Here is a 13,403-nt window from a genome sequence, read left to right as displayed (position 1 = left end):
AGAACCCTAGACTACTACCCAAAAACAAAGAAAACAACCTGTCAAGATTTAGAAAAATTATTATTTTTTAAATGTTTAGTGTAAAACAAATTCTTATTTGATTTGTGGTGTGTAAAATTGGTTGTTTTTTTTAATAACAAAAGAGTACCATTGTTTCAAGCTTAGTTAAAAGATAAAATAGTTGAACAAATTGTTAGTTCGATGTTTAAGCTTTTGTTTACCTTAACGTCTCTGCTACGTCTCTGCTAATTTTAAAGGCTTTTGTCTATTTTCCTTAGTATGAGATGGAAACCTTTACAACAAAGATAGTGAAGATGATGAAACAAGAAAAGCTTTTTGCATGGCAAGGTGGACCTATTATCTTGACACAGGTAAGTTCTTTTTGTTGTGATAGTTATTTACAACGTTTTGTGTATAGTAAAATGTGACTTTCTGATTTAATTTAGTTATATGCAGATAGAAAATGAATACCAACAAGTAGAACAATATTATGGAGAGAAGGGAAAGTCATATGTGAACTGGGCAGTAAAAATGGCATTATCATTAAATACAAGTATTCCATAGGTGATGTACAAACAAACTGATGCTCCAGACCCAATTGTGAGTATACTGTGTGTAATAATAAAAATCTAACTTTCCACATAACCCTTCTATTTCCTTAGCAAGTTTCTATAATCTAATGCCATACTGATGTATGAATCAATTCTTATACTGATATATGAATCAATTCTTTTATAGATCAATACCTGTAACAATTTCTACCGTGACTATTTCCAACCTAATTCTCCAAAAAAGCCAAAGATGTAGACTGAGAACTGGGCTGGATGGTAATGATTTGTAACCACCATCATAACCATTATAAGTTTGAATAAGGAAATGCCCCACAATCACCGTACCGTTCCATTTTGTAAGTTTGTATTTAAAAGGCAGTCAAGTTTGATTCATTAGTGTTAGTTTTAATTTTATCTACTCATGTAATGAGATTTTGTAGAATTTTGCAATGTAAACATGCTCTGTAAATACTCACTGCTTTAAAGTTCCATTACATCTTCAATACAACTATGTTCTTGTTTAGGGGTTAACTTAATAAGCTAAGTCATGTTTTATTGATCCTCTTAACTAGAGTTTTTGTATCTTTTCTTCCATATTTGTGGAAGGAGATTATTCCTCACTGAAATGTTTGAATGGTTGTGACCTTTCAGAGGTTTCCCTCTTTGGTTGCATGCCATACCAGGAATCGAGCTGAGAACAGACAATGAACCATTTAAGGTGATTTTAGCTTGTATTTGGCTCGGTAATATATGCTGTACGAATATGCTTATTTTATATTTAGATAATTTCATATGTATCAGCATCGAACTTTTCAGGGTTTCAGGGTATGCTTAGTAATATATGGAGAAAAAAAGCAACTTGTCAAGATTTTGTCAAGATTTTTAAATATAGATGAAAAATTGGGGAAAAAAAGGTCTTGTTTCACTATTCTAAGTTTTGGAGTTTTTGTGAATCTGGTGAAATGATTTTCGGTTATATCTTGAGTTTGTGTTATTTAAAATGGTTTTTTAATACATAAATGGATGTAGGGGCACTAGAATTGTGCATAGTTCACAGCTCAAACTTGTGTTTCTAAAAAATCCCTAACTGATTTCCAGTAAATTTCACCATGAAATATAACCAAAAACACTCCAAAACATAGAACCCTAGACTACTACCCAAAAACAAAGAAAACAACCTGTCAAGATTTAGAAAAATTATTTTTTTTAAATGTTTAGTGTAAAACAAATTCTTATTTGATTTGTGGTGTGTAAAATTGGTTGTTTTTTTTAATAACAAAAGAGTACCATTGTTTCAAGCTTAGTTAAAAGATAAAATAGTTGAACAAATTGTTAGTTCGATGTTTAAGCTTTTGTTTACCTTTAAACGTCTCTGCTAATTTTAAAGGCTTTTGTCTATTTTCCTTAGTATGAGATGGAAACCTTTACAACAAAGATAGTGAAGATGATGAAACAAGAAAAGCTTTTTGCATGGCAAGGTGGACTTATTATCTTGACACAGGTAAGTCCTTTTTGTTGTGATAGTTATTTACAACGTTTTGTGTATAGTAAAATGTGACTTTCTGATTTGATTTAGTTATGTGCAGATAGAAAATGAATACCAACAAGTAGAACAATATTATGGAGAGAAGGGCAAGTCATATGTGAACTGGGCAGTAAAAATGGCATTATCATTAAATACAAGTATTCCATGGGTGATGTGCAAACAAACTGATGCTCCAGACCCAATTGTGAGTATACTGTGTGTAATAATAAAAATCTAACTTTCCACATAACCCTTCTATTTCCTTAGCAAGTTTCTATAATCTAATGCCATACTGATGTATGAATCAATTCTTATACTGATATATGAATCAATTCTTTTATAGATCAATACCTGCAACGATTTCTACTGTGACTATTTCCAACCTAATTCTCCAAAAAATCCAAAGATGTGGACTGAGAACTGGGCTGGATGGTAATGATTTGTAACCACCATCATAACCATTATAAGTTTGAATAAGGAAATGCCCCACAATCACCGTACCGTTCCATGTTGTAAGTTTGTATTTAAAAGGCAGTCAAGTTTGATTCATTAGTGTTAGTTTTAATTTTATCTACTCATGTAATGAGATTTTGTAGAATTTTGCAATGTTCCATGTTGTAAGTTTGTATTTAAAAGGCAGTCAAGTTTGATTCATTAGTGTTAGTTTTAATTTTATCTACTCATGTAATGAGATTTTGTAGAATTTTGCAATGTAAACATGCTCTGTAAATACTCACTGCTTTAAAGTTCCATTACATCTTCAATACAACTATGTTCTTGTTTAGGGTTAACTTAATAAGCAAGTCATGTTTTATTGATCCTCTTAACTAGAGTTTTTGTATCTTTTCTTCCATATTTGTGGAAGGAGATTATTCCTCACTGAAATGTTTGAATGGCTCTGACCTTTCAGAGGTTTCCCTCTTTGGTTGCATGCCATACCAGGAATCGAGCTGAGAACAGACAATGAACCATTTAAGGTGATTTTAGCTTGTATTTGGCTCAGTAATATATGTTGTATGAATATGCTTATTTTATATTTAGATAATTTCATATGTATCAGCATCGAACTTTTCAGGGTTTCAGGGTATGCTTAGTAATATATGGAGAAAAAAAGCAACTTGTCAAGATTTTGTCAAGATTTTTAAATATAGATGAAAAATTGGGAAAAAAAAAGTCTTGTTTCACTATTCTAAGTTTTTGAGTTTTTGTGAATCTGGTGAAATGATTTTCGGTTATATCTTGAGTTTGTGTTATTTAAAATGGTTTTTTAATACATAAATGGATTCAGGGGCACTAGAATTGTGCATAGTTCACAGCTCAAACTTGTGTTTCTAAAAAATCCCTAACTGATTTCCAGTAAATTTCACCGTGAAATATAACCAAAAACACTCCAAAACATAGAACCCTAGACTACTACCCAAAAACAAAGAAAACAACCTGTCCAGATTTAGAAAAATTAATTTTTTTTTAAATGTTTAGTGTAAAACAAATTCTTATTTGATTTGTGGTGTGTAAAATTGGTTGTTTTTTTTAATAACAAAAGAGTACCATTGTTTCAAGCTTAGTTAAAAGATAAAATATTTGAACAAATTGTTAGTTCGATGTTTAAGCTTTTGTTTACCTTTAAACGTCTCTGCTAATTTTAAAGGCTTTTGTCTATTTTCCTTAGTATGAGATGGAAACCTTTACAACAAAGATAGTGAAGATGATGAAACAGGAAAAGCTTTTTGCATGGCAAGGTGGACCTATTATCTTGACACAGGTAAGTCCTTTTTGTTGTGATAGTTATTTACAACGTTTTGTGTATAGTAAAATGTGACTTTCTGATTTAATTTAGTTATGTGCAGATAGAAAATGAATACCAACAAGTAGAACAATATTATGGAGAGAAGGGCAAGTCATATGTGAACTGGGCAGTAAAAATGGCATTATCATTAAATACAAGTATTCCATGGGTGATGTGCAAACAAACTGATGCTCCAGACCCAATTGTGAGTATACTGTGTGTAATAATAAAAATCTAACTTTCCACATAACCCTTCTATTTCCTTAGCAAGTTTCTATAATCTAATGCCATACTGATGTATGAATCAATTCTTATACTGATATATGAATCAATTCTTATACTGATATATGAATCAATTCTTTTATAGATCAATACCTGCAACCATTTCTACTGTGACTATTTCCAACCTAATTCTCCAAAAAAGCCAAAGATGTGGACTTAGAACTGGGCTGGATGGTAATGATTTGTAACCACCATCATAACCATTATAATGTGTAATCTTCTCCTTCACATACAATGATTGTAAGAGAATAAAACATAGATGCAACTATGGAGAGATCCATGATTTCAGGGAAGAGTTTCCTGCTTATATATTGACCCCTCACCAAGTTGAAAGGGCCTAAATCATTCTTTATTCATGATTACTTAAATCCTCTGTTTTTGGTATTAATAATTTTTTCCTCTGTTTACTCGAATTAAAAAAATCAGCTACAACCTATTGCCAAGTAGAACTTGAGTATTTCTAAGTACAACGCCTTCTTGTTCATATTTCTTAAATACTGTTAATTCTCACCTCAGGCAATCTTTGACAACATAATTCCCTCTAGAAGCTTATAGAATCCAACTTTTAACATATTTTCACTCTTTTTATCACTAGGAGTGCTTAATTCAAACAATGGTGAGACCATTTGGATGTTAGAAACCTAATGCTAATTTTCTATTTGTCCCTAACCTAATGAATATTAATATTGGTGATAGCATATCTTTAAAATGAACATATTGAGTTAATTTCCCTTATATAAAGGTCTTCCTTATTTATTCATAATCTTTGAATTTCAATTACATCATTGTTCTCATCCTTTGTCAAATGTTCATCAAGCAATGTCAGAAGACATTATTGGCATCCATCAAGGACCTTAGGATAAACCTTATAAACTGAAAGCATGTGTTGGAGTGATGCACAACTAAATTAAATAAACCAGATAACACAGCAGAAAGAATCATGCACAGTAAACACAACTTTTAACGTGGTTCACCCAACCAATCTGGGCTACGTGCACCAAACATAGGCATCAGGAATTTATTAATCAAATTAGGAGATTACATCATGAAAGCCTCACAAAACTCTCACACTCTCAGCAAACCATCCGAATGGTTGCCTGTTATATAGCCTAGAGAATCTAACAGCCTCATAACTCCCTCACATCAAATATAGGAGGCATTAACTCCCTCCCAACAACCTGGAGCTAATCTAGGAACTGAATCCCTATTGTTGTCATCAGCTGAGATTTTTCCTATTTTGCTCAAACAGAAAATCTCAACAATCTCCACCTTGACAACAATTCGCCTGATGCCCTGTTATTATTATTTTATCTTTTCTGCAAGCCAAGAGAAGCCAAACACCAGCGTAGCTTCTCCAACAAAACTGGTTTCGTGAACATGTCTGCACAGTTCTCCTTTGTATGCACCTTTTCAAGAGAAACTCCCCTTTCAGTGATAACCTGTCTTACAAAATGATATTTGATTAGAATATGCTTTGACTTACTATGATAGGCCGGATTCTTAGCCAAATGTATTTCACTTTGACTATCACAAAGTAACCTGATGTTATCCTGTAACCTACCAAACTCACCAAGCAAACCTTTCAACCAAACCGCCTCTTTGCAAGCATGAGAAGCAGCAATGTATTCTGCTTCAGTAGTAGACAAAGCAACAATGTTCTGTAGCTTTGACATCCAGCTAATAGCTCCACCTGCAAGAGTAAAGACGCACCCTGAAGTTGACCTTCTCTTATCCAAGTCACCTGCAAAATCGGAATCAACATATCCGCAAACAAATTCACTACTCTTATTGTAAGAAATACAATAACTACTTGTGCCTCTCAAGTACCGAAGCACCCATTTCACTGCTGACCAGTGCTCTTTACCCGGATTTGCCATGTACCTGCTGACAACCCCAACTGCATGAGAAATATCTGGTCGCGTACACACCATCGCATACATCAAACATCCTACTACACTGGCATAAGGAATTCGAGACATATAATCCTTTTCTTCATCTGTATTAGGACATAAACTCGAAGAAAGCTTAAAATGGGAAGCTAAAGGGACTGACACAGGCTTCACATTATTCATACCAAACCTCAAAAGTATTTTCTCAACATACTTCTGTTGTGATAGCCACAGCTTACCATTGCCCCTGTCTCTAAAAATCTCCATGCCCAAAATCTGTCTTGCGGCTCCTAGATCTTTCATATCAAACGTCCTTGCCATCTGAGTCTTCAACCTGTTGATTTCTTCAATGCTTTTGCTTGCTAAAAGCATATCATCAACATATAACACTAAGATAATGAACATGCCATTGTTTAACTGCTTAAAATACACACAATGATCATATTCACTTCTTACATATTTCTGACTCAACATGAAAGAATCAAACTTCTTATACCACTGCCGAGGCGACTGCTTCAGGCCATATAATGACTTCTTGAGCCTACAGACAAATTTCGCATTGCGATGCTGAACAAACCCTTCCGGTTGTTCCATATATATTTCCTCATCTAAATCACCATGTAGAAATGCAGTCTTAACATCTAACTGTTGCAACTCCAAATCAAACAAAGCCACTAATGCTAACACAATTCTAATTGAAACAATTTTAACCACTGGTGAAAATATCTCATGAAAGTCTATGCCAGCTTTCTGAGAAAACCCTTTTGCAACCAGCCGAGCTTTGTACCTGTCTTCCGTATCATTCACACCCCGTTTCAGCTTGAACACCCACTTGCATCCCACAGTTTTCCTGCCTCTGGGAAGTTCAACCAGATCCCACGTACCATTCTTACCCAAGGCCATCATTTCTTCCTTCATGGCTACTTTCCATTTGTCACTATTTGAACCTTCTACAGCTTCCTGATAACACAAAGGTTCATCATCATTAGCGATCAAAGCAACTGAAGTAACATGATCATCATACCTTCTCGGACGACGTTTGATTCTTGTAGATCTCCTTAAGAATGTTTCTGGTGCTTCCACAATTGGCTGTCTATCATCTGTAGAAACTTCTTCATGATCGCCATCTGAGACCTGTTCATGTCCTCCATCTGAACCCTGTTCATAATCTGATTCTGAAACCTGTTCATGACTAGAATCTGAACTATGGTCGTTATGACTATCATTAGAAATTCTGTCAAACTGAATATGCTGGAAATAAGATACATCATCCTGTTTCAATCTTCTATCTACATCTAACTGTACAAGAGAGGATTCATTAAACTTTACATCTCTGTTGATGATGATTTTGCGGGTAGTAGGATCCCACAATCTATATCCCTTCGTTCCATCACCATACCCAACAAAGATATACCTTTTAGACTTTGGATCTAATTTAGTTCGCTGATGTTTAGGCACTAGAGCATATGCATCACAACCAAACACTCTGAGTTTAGAATAGTCACAAGGGTGTCCTGCCCATACCTCTTGCGGAACCTTACAGTCTATTGCCGTTGATGGAGATCGGTTTATCACATAACAAGCGGTTGCCACTGCTTCCGTCCACAACTCCTTCGGCAACCCGGCGTTACTCAACATACACCTTGCTCTCTCTAGAAGAGTCCTGTTCATGCGTTCAGCAACTCCATTCTGCTGAGGAGTATAAACCGTGGTCTTATGTCTTTCGATCCCTGCATCCTTGCAATAGCTGTCAAACTCCTTGGAGAAAAACTCACCACCATTGTCAGTTCTTAAACATTTTATAGTTCTACCAGTGCTGTTTTCTACCAATGCTCTAAACTGCTTGAAAACTGTAAAAACATCAGACTTCTTTTTCAACATGTAGACCCAAACTTTCCGAGAAAAGTCATCAATGAATGATACAAAATAAGACGGACCACCATATGAAGCTGTAGGAGCTGGACCCCACACATCTGAATGGATATAATCAAGTATGCCTTTACTAGTATGTTTGCCTGTTTTAAACTTTTGTTTACTTTGTTTACCAAACAGACAATGTTTACAAAAATCCAATTTTCCAGATCTTAGATTAAGAAGTAACTTTCGGTCAGCCAAAATTTTCAATCCTCTTTCACTCATATGCCCCAATCTTTGATGCCATAAGTGAATGGAACTACTGTCATGTTCAAACACAGACACATGATCTGACCCAGTTCTACCTTCTAACTGAAATAGATTTCCTACTTTCTTAGCCTTCATCACTAGTAAGATACCTTTATAGATTTTCATAACTCCACCTTGAATTACAGTTTTATATCCATTTGAATCAAGTGCTCCTAATGAAATCAATTTTTTCCTTAAATCTGGTACATGCCTCACATCAGTTAATATTTTTTTTTGTCCCATCAAACATTTGCAGTTGTATGCTCCCAATTCCCACAATATTACATGTTACATCATTACCCATGTACACAACACCATCATCAATTGATCTATATGTTTTAAACCAATCTTTATGTATACACATGTGGTTAGATGCCCCAGAATCTAACAACCAATGTTGATCATGTTTTGAAACATTAACTGACAATACTTCATCACTCATACCTGAACCAGATATTGAACCTGTATCTGTGGTGTTGGCTTCCTTCTTTTCTATCGAAGAGCCTTCTTTAGCAGCCTGCTTTCGCTTCCAGCAATCCTTTTTCAGATGTCCAGCCTTGCCACAATGCCAGCACTTCACCTTGGGCTTCTTTCCTTTGGATTTTGAGCGAGAGTCGCTATGCTTTCCCCCGGAGTGTCTCTCTCGTGAGCGACCTCTGGCCATCATTACCTCTGATGTAGAGGTGTCTGCATTCGACCTCTTCCTCGTCTCCTCAGCCAACAAGGCTCCAACAACATCGTCAAACTCAAGGATTTCTGATGTACTAAAGCTTATGGAAGTAACAAAGTGATCCCAAGATTCAGGCAAAGAACATAATAGAGTTATTGCCTTATCCTCTGAATCAAATTTCACATCTAGACTGTTTAATTGCACCAACAAGGTATTAAAAACATTCAGGTGATCAGCAATTGAGGTACCTTCTTTCATCCGCAAACTGTAAAGCTGCCGTTTCAGGAGAATCCGATTTGTCAAAGATTTCGTCATATAGAGCTTCTCAAGCTTCGACCACAAGCCTGCGGCGGTTTTCTCTGACACAATGTTGAACAGAACATCGTCCGCCAGACATAACCGAATTGCACTCAGAGCTCTATCGTCCATCTCATCCCATTCATCCTCCGTCATGGAAGGAGGCCTTTTGTTTTTCCCCAACAGTGCTTTCGCCACACCTTGTTGAACCAGCAGATCGTGCATCTTCACCTTCCAGATCTCAATATTATTCTTGCCATTAAATTTTTCTATTTCAAACCGGGCACTTTGAGTTTTCGCCATTTTGTATCAAAAACACAATAATCTCCAATATCAACGTTTTAAATACCAGCAATTAAAAAAAAAAATTGCCTATGCCTTTAAAACAAAATATCTTCCCTTCACACAAAAAAAAAATTGTCTGCCTATGTCTTTGTACCTGTGCCTTTTAAAATTTTTTATTTGCTAGGCAAGTTACATTTATTTCAGATTACCGCCAAAAAATAAAAAAACCAACAAACAAAATGTTTTGTTTTGTTAGCTTCTGGCTCACACAAATATTCATGCGCACAGGTAGAATGTTATCTTTGCTACAGCGTGCACCTACACCAGCGTAGTCAGCACGCAGGCGGTCTCCAAATTGCCTTGTTTAGAGAATAGATATTCTTTGATAAGATTTATAAAACTTCCTCTGTAGATATATGCGCCCTGGACTTTTAATGCTGATCAGATTTAACACTTAACCCGTGAGGTTCAATGCCACTCACGCAGAAATTGGGTGGTTTTGTTAAAACAATAGTCCTCGGTTGCAATCAAAGGGACAATTCAATGAGCTACTCGATCCACCGAAAATTTTAACATTGCTAATTGTTCTTTGCCTGGCAGATATATAGACTAACGAAGTTGTGAACTATAAACAGTACAGTTCGATTTTCCACTTTCCAACAATACTGCATGCTGTTTTTAATCAACATATATCCACCATGTTTAAAAAACACATCCACGCAGGTTTCAATGTAATTGCATCTCCACCCAATTTACAAATAGATATGTCCACGTATATTCACACCTTTTTAAAAAAAGTAATTCACACCATTTGTAAATATATAGAACACATATCCACTATGAAAGCCACGCTGTTTATAAATATCCCCACGCTGGTTATAAATATACCGTCTGTAAATATACCCACGCTGGTTATAACTTCATCGCCACACAGTGTTGTTTTTAAAAAAAAAATGTACAACGCACCTTTTTAAATATGTATTACAGCGTTGGAATTTTGTGCACCAGGCACAGCTCCACGCTCTTGCGCTCCACCTATAGCACGCTCCAGCACAACCAGCGCTCCAGCACGATTTGCTCAGCAGACATACGCTGCCTGAGCCACGCAGCACCTCCAAGCAGCAATCGATCTGCTCACCAGTAACCAAACCAACTCCGCGCTCCACCTCCAGCAGTGCCGCTCCTCCAACATGCTCTGATACCACTTGTTGGAGTGATGCACAGCTAAATTAAATAAACCAGATAACACAGCAGAAAGAATCATGCACAATAAACACAGCTTTTAACGTGGTTCACCCAACCAATCTGGGCTACGTCCACCAAACATAGGCATCAGGAATTTATTAATCAAATTAGGAGATTACATCATGAAAGCCTCACAAAACTCTCACACTCTCAGCAAACCATCCGAATGGTTGCCTGTTATATAGCCTAGAGAATCTAACAGCCTCATAACTCCCTCACATCAAATATAGGAGGCATTAACTCCCTCCCAACAACCTGGAGCTAATCTAGGAACTGAATCCCTATTGTTGTCATCAGCTGAGATTTTTCCTATTTTGCTCAAACATAAAATCTCAACAACATGCAGTCTGTAACTAACATGAAATCAAAGTGTCAAATAAATTAATTTGTGCATTTGCTAATTGTGGTAACCCTCGCTCTTCAAATATTAGATAGTTCAAGCTTTGATCTCATGAAATAAATGTAACCTTACAAATTGCAGGGCACTAGTCTATTTTTGTGCTAAAGTTTATTGTGCATCATGTGATTTGATTATGACAAGGTTTGTAATTTGATTTATTTCTGTTGTTTGTACTTTGAAGGCTATTGCATCTTGGGGAGTTCGCAACAACATTGACTTTCTTTCTTTGTCTTATACATGACATGCTGAAGACATTATACAAGTAAGAAATATGACATAAAATCTACATTCTTGCTCATGTTCTGAGCTTGTGATGTTACTTCTAGCAACTATGATGGATCTCACATAAAATTTTCTGTCAAGCTGTTTTTCTAGAAACAAGTTATAGCAACACCGTCCATGCTTTTCAACAGATTGTGCGCCAAGAGGGCATCCATACCCTCTTCAGAGGAGTAACAGCTAATATTATGTTAAGAGTAGTAAGGGCTGGAGTTCTTGCACTATATGATCAGCTTCAGTGACTAGTTCTGAGTAAGTCGAACAAGTCAATATTGATATGTAGTGGATGCATGGACAGTGTTTGACAAAATGTCTGAACGAGATGTGGTGTCATGGAATACTATGATTGTTGGATATACTAAAAATGGGTATTGTCAGGAGGCATTAAGGCTTTATGGCTGGATGCAATGGACAGCTATAGAGGCGGATCATGTTACCATTTCCAGTGTACTTGGTGCGTGTGCTGGCCTAGAAGCTCCGCAGCAAGGAAACGAGGTGCATGGCCATGTAATTAGAAATGGGTTTGACCTAGAGAACCCCATAGGGAATGCTCTTCTTACTATGTTATGAATGTCCTAGCTTCTACACATGTTTCATTCCCTACATTAGTGTTCCTTGGCCTTGATTTATAGTATATTGGAAAAGGTTATGAGATATTTTACAATCTTAAGCCCAATGCACGCCTTCTCATGTAACAATCACATTGTCCAAGATAATTCAGTTTGTCAGATAAATTTTGTATCTTTTGGGTGAATTATGTTAGGGCAGTTAGAACCTGCCATGCATATCTTCTCTTGAAATCTTCTACACGTAACCTTAAATAATTATGCTCGAAATACCATCTATATCAATGAAATATGATCACATGACGTGTCACCATTGGCATACCACCCAACAACACTGCATTATGCAAATTTCTAGCAATACTATACTCAATGTAACCCCTATTCGACATTTTTTGTAAAATTATGGCCGATATGAAGAAATGAATCAGGTAGAAATTCAATCTGTCTTATGAAAATGTCACTAACTATCCAGGTACGTTTTTGCTATGTATGCACCCTAGATTACACTGATGCTATGTATGCACCCTAGATTAGACATCAAATATTTTACTAATCCCCTCTGCTTTTGCATTTTTCCATTTTTCTCTATCAAACATATGCTTGTCACAAAAGGCAAGTAATTGCTTATGCTTGCAGTCACACTATTTTTTATGAGACGATTTGCAATTAGCATTACAATAATCAGTGCAAGAACAAAGTCCATTCGAGAAACAATGGAAACAATTTGCATCTCTCACAACAATTCGCTTCCCGGTGATCATCAGAATGAGCTTTGTGGCATTGTGGCAACGCCCTGAAACGCGAAGGTTCTTCGTAATATGAATAGATGATCTAGCCATTTGTTGATGATAAAAAATAAACATCAGTAAAGAAACAATATTGCTTAAAAATTTGACTTCTTTCTTCTATGCTGTTTTTTCTTATGTCATTTGCATAAAATTTTGACTTCTTTCTTCTATGTTGTTGTTTTTTATATCATTGCCTTACGGCGTTTCCTTTGCAACATGTGGTGCAAATGCTAGTTTAAACTAATAATAAATTACCACCACCTTACTTCACTCATTCAATTATTTGTATGAGTGAATTTTCAAACAAATGAACTATAACATTTCATTATGATACTTTGATTTAATGCCATTTGACTATGATCGAGAGATCGACGTCAGGGAAGTATGTTTTTTCGCAATCGGGAGATTGGGGATTTTAAAGTCTTCGGTTTTAAATTTTTTTTTAATCAAATGCGATGAAATTGTTTTTTTAGGTCGTTATTATAATTATATATATATTTTATTTATTAAATTTTAATTTAATTAAATTGATTATATTTTATATATCAATTAATTTAAAATTTAATATTAAATATTATTTTAAAATTAAAATATTAAATATTATTTTTTATTTTGGTTTTATTTTCATGATGTTTAATTTCTAAACTACAGTCACTTCGATTGGGTTTTTAAGATTA

General features: G+C 35.4%; 3 protein-coding genes across 3 annotated transcripts; all 3 read left to right on the top strand.

Annotated features, from left to right (window-relative positions):
- Positions 1-250: 250 nt before the first annotated feature.
- LOC149152635 (putative beta-galactosidase) lies at positions 251-564 on the top strand. The gene is made up of 2 exons (XM_089443547.1): positions 251-371; positions 457-564. The coding sequence occupies exons 1-2, from the start codon at positions 285-287 to the stop codon at positions 562-564; spliced, it is 195 nt and encodes a 64-aa protein (XP_089299673.1). The 5' UTR covers positions 251-284.
- A 1,362-nt stretch (positions 565-1,926) lies between these two features.
- Positions 1,927-2,582, top strand: LOC149152634 (beta-galactosidase 8-like). The gene is made up of 3 exons (XM_089437931.1): positions 1,927-2,052; positions 2,138-2,281; positions 2,420-2,582. The coding sequence occupies exons 1-3, from the start codon at positions 1,966-1,968 to the stop codon at positions 2,510-2,512; spliced, it is 324 nt and encodes a 107-aa protein (XP_089294057.1). The 5' UTR covers positions 1,927-1,965; the 3' UTR covers positions 2,513-2,582.
- Positions 2,583-2,991: 409 nt separating this feature from the next.
- Positions 2,992-4,124, top strand: LOC149152633 (beta-galactosidase 9-like). The gene is made up of 3 exons (XM_089438007.1): positions 2,992-3,053; positions 3,746-3,838; positions 3,924-4,124. Exons 2-3 carry the CDS (start codon positions 3,752-3,754, stop codon positions 4,098-4,100), a joined length of 264 nt encoding a protein of 87 aa, XP_089294133.1. The 5' UTR covers positions 2,992-3,053; positions 3,746-3,751; the 3' UTR covers positions 4,101-4,124.
- Positions 4,125-13,403: the final 9,279 nt, after the last annotated feature.

This window comes from Pinus tabuliformis, chromosome 9 (assembly GCF_031772625.1).
Source record: "Pinus tabuliformis cultivar Carrire ecotype Pingquan chromosome 9, CPIR1, whole genome shotgun sequence".
Classification (NCBI taxonomy): Eukaryota; Viridiplantae; Streptophyta; class Pinopsida; order Pinales; family Pinaceae; genus Pinus; species Pinus tabuliformis.
This window is presented reverse-complemented; position numbering and strand designations above follow the sequence as displayed.

Excerpts from the sequence above, each read along its gene's own strand:
- LOC149152635 (XM_089443547.1), top strand. The coding sequence starts at position 285 with ATGGAAACCTTTACAACAAAGATAGTGAAGATGATGAAACAAGAAAAG. Across the intron at positions 372-456 it reads GACCTATTATCTTGACACAG|ATAGAAAATGAATACCAACA; the intron begins GTAAGTTCTTTT and ends AGTTATATGCAG.
- LOC149152634 (XM_089437931.1), top strand. The coding sequence starts at position 1,966 with ATGGAAACCTTTACAACAAAGATAGTGAAGATGATGAAACAAGAAAAG. Across the intron at positions 2,053-2,137 it reads GACTTATTATCTTGACACAG|ATAGAAAATGAATACCAACA; the intron begins GTAAGTCCTTTT and ends AGTTATGTGCAG. Across the intron at positions 2,282-2,419 it reads CTGATGCTCCAGACCCAATT|ATCAATACCTGCAACGATTT; the intron begins GTGAGTATACTG and ends ATTCTTTTATAG.
- LOC149152633 (XM_089438007.1), top strand. The coding sequence starts at position 3,752 with ATGGAAACCTTTACAACAAAGATAGTGAAGATGATGAAACAGGAAAAG. Across the intron at positions 3,839-3,923 it reads GACCTATTATCTTGACACAG|ATAGAAAATGAATACCAACA; the intron begins GTAAGTCCTTTT and ends AGTTATGTGCAG.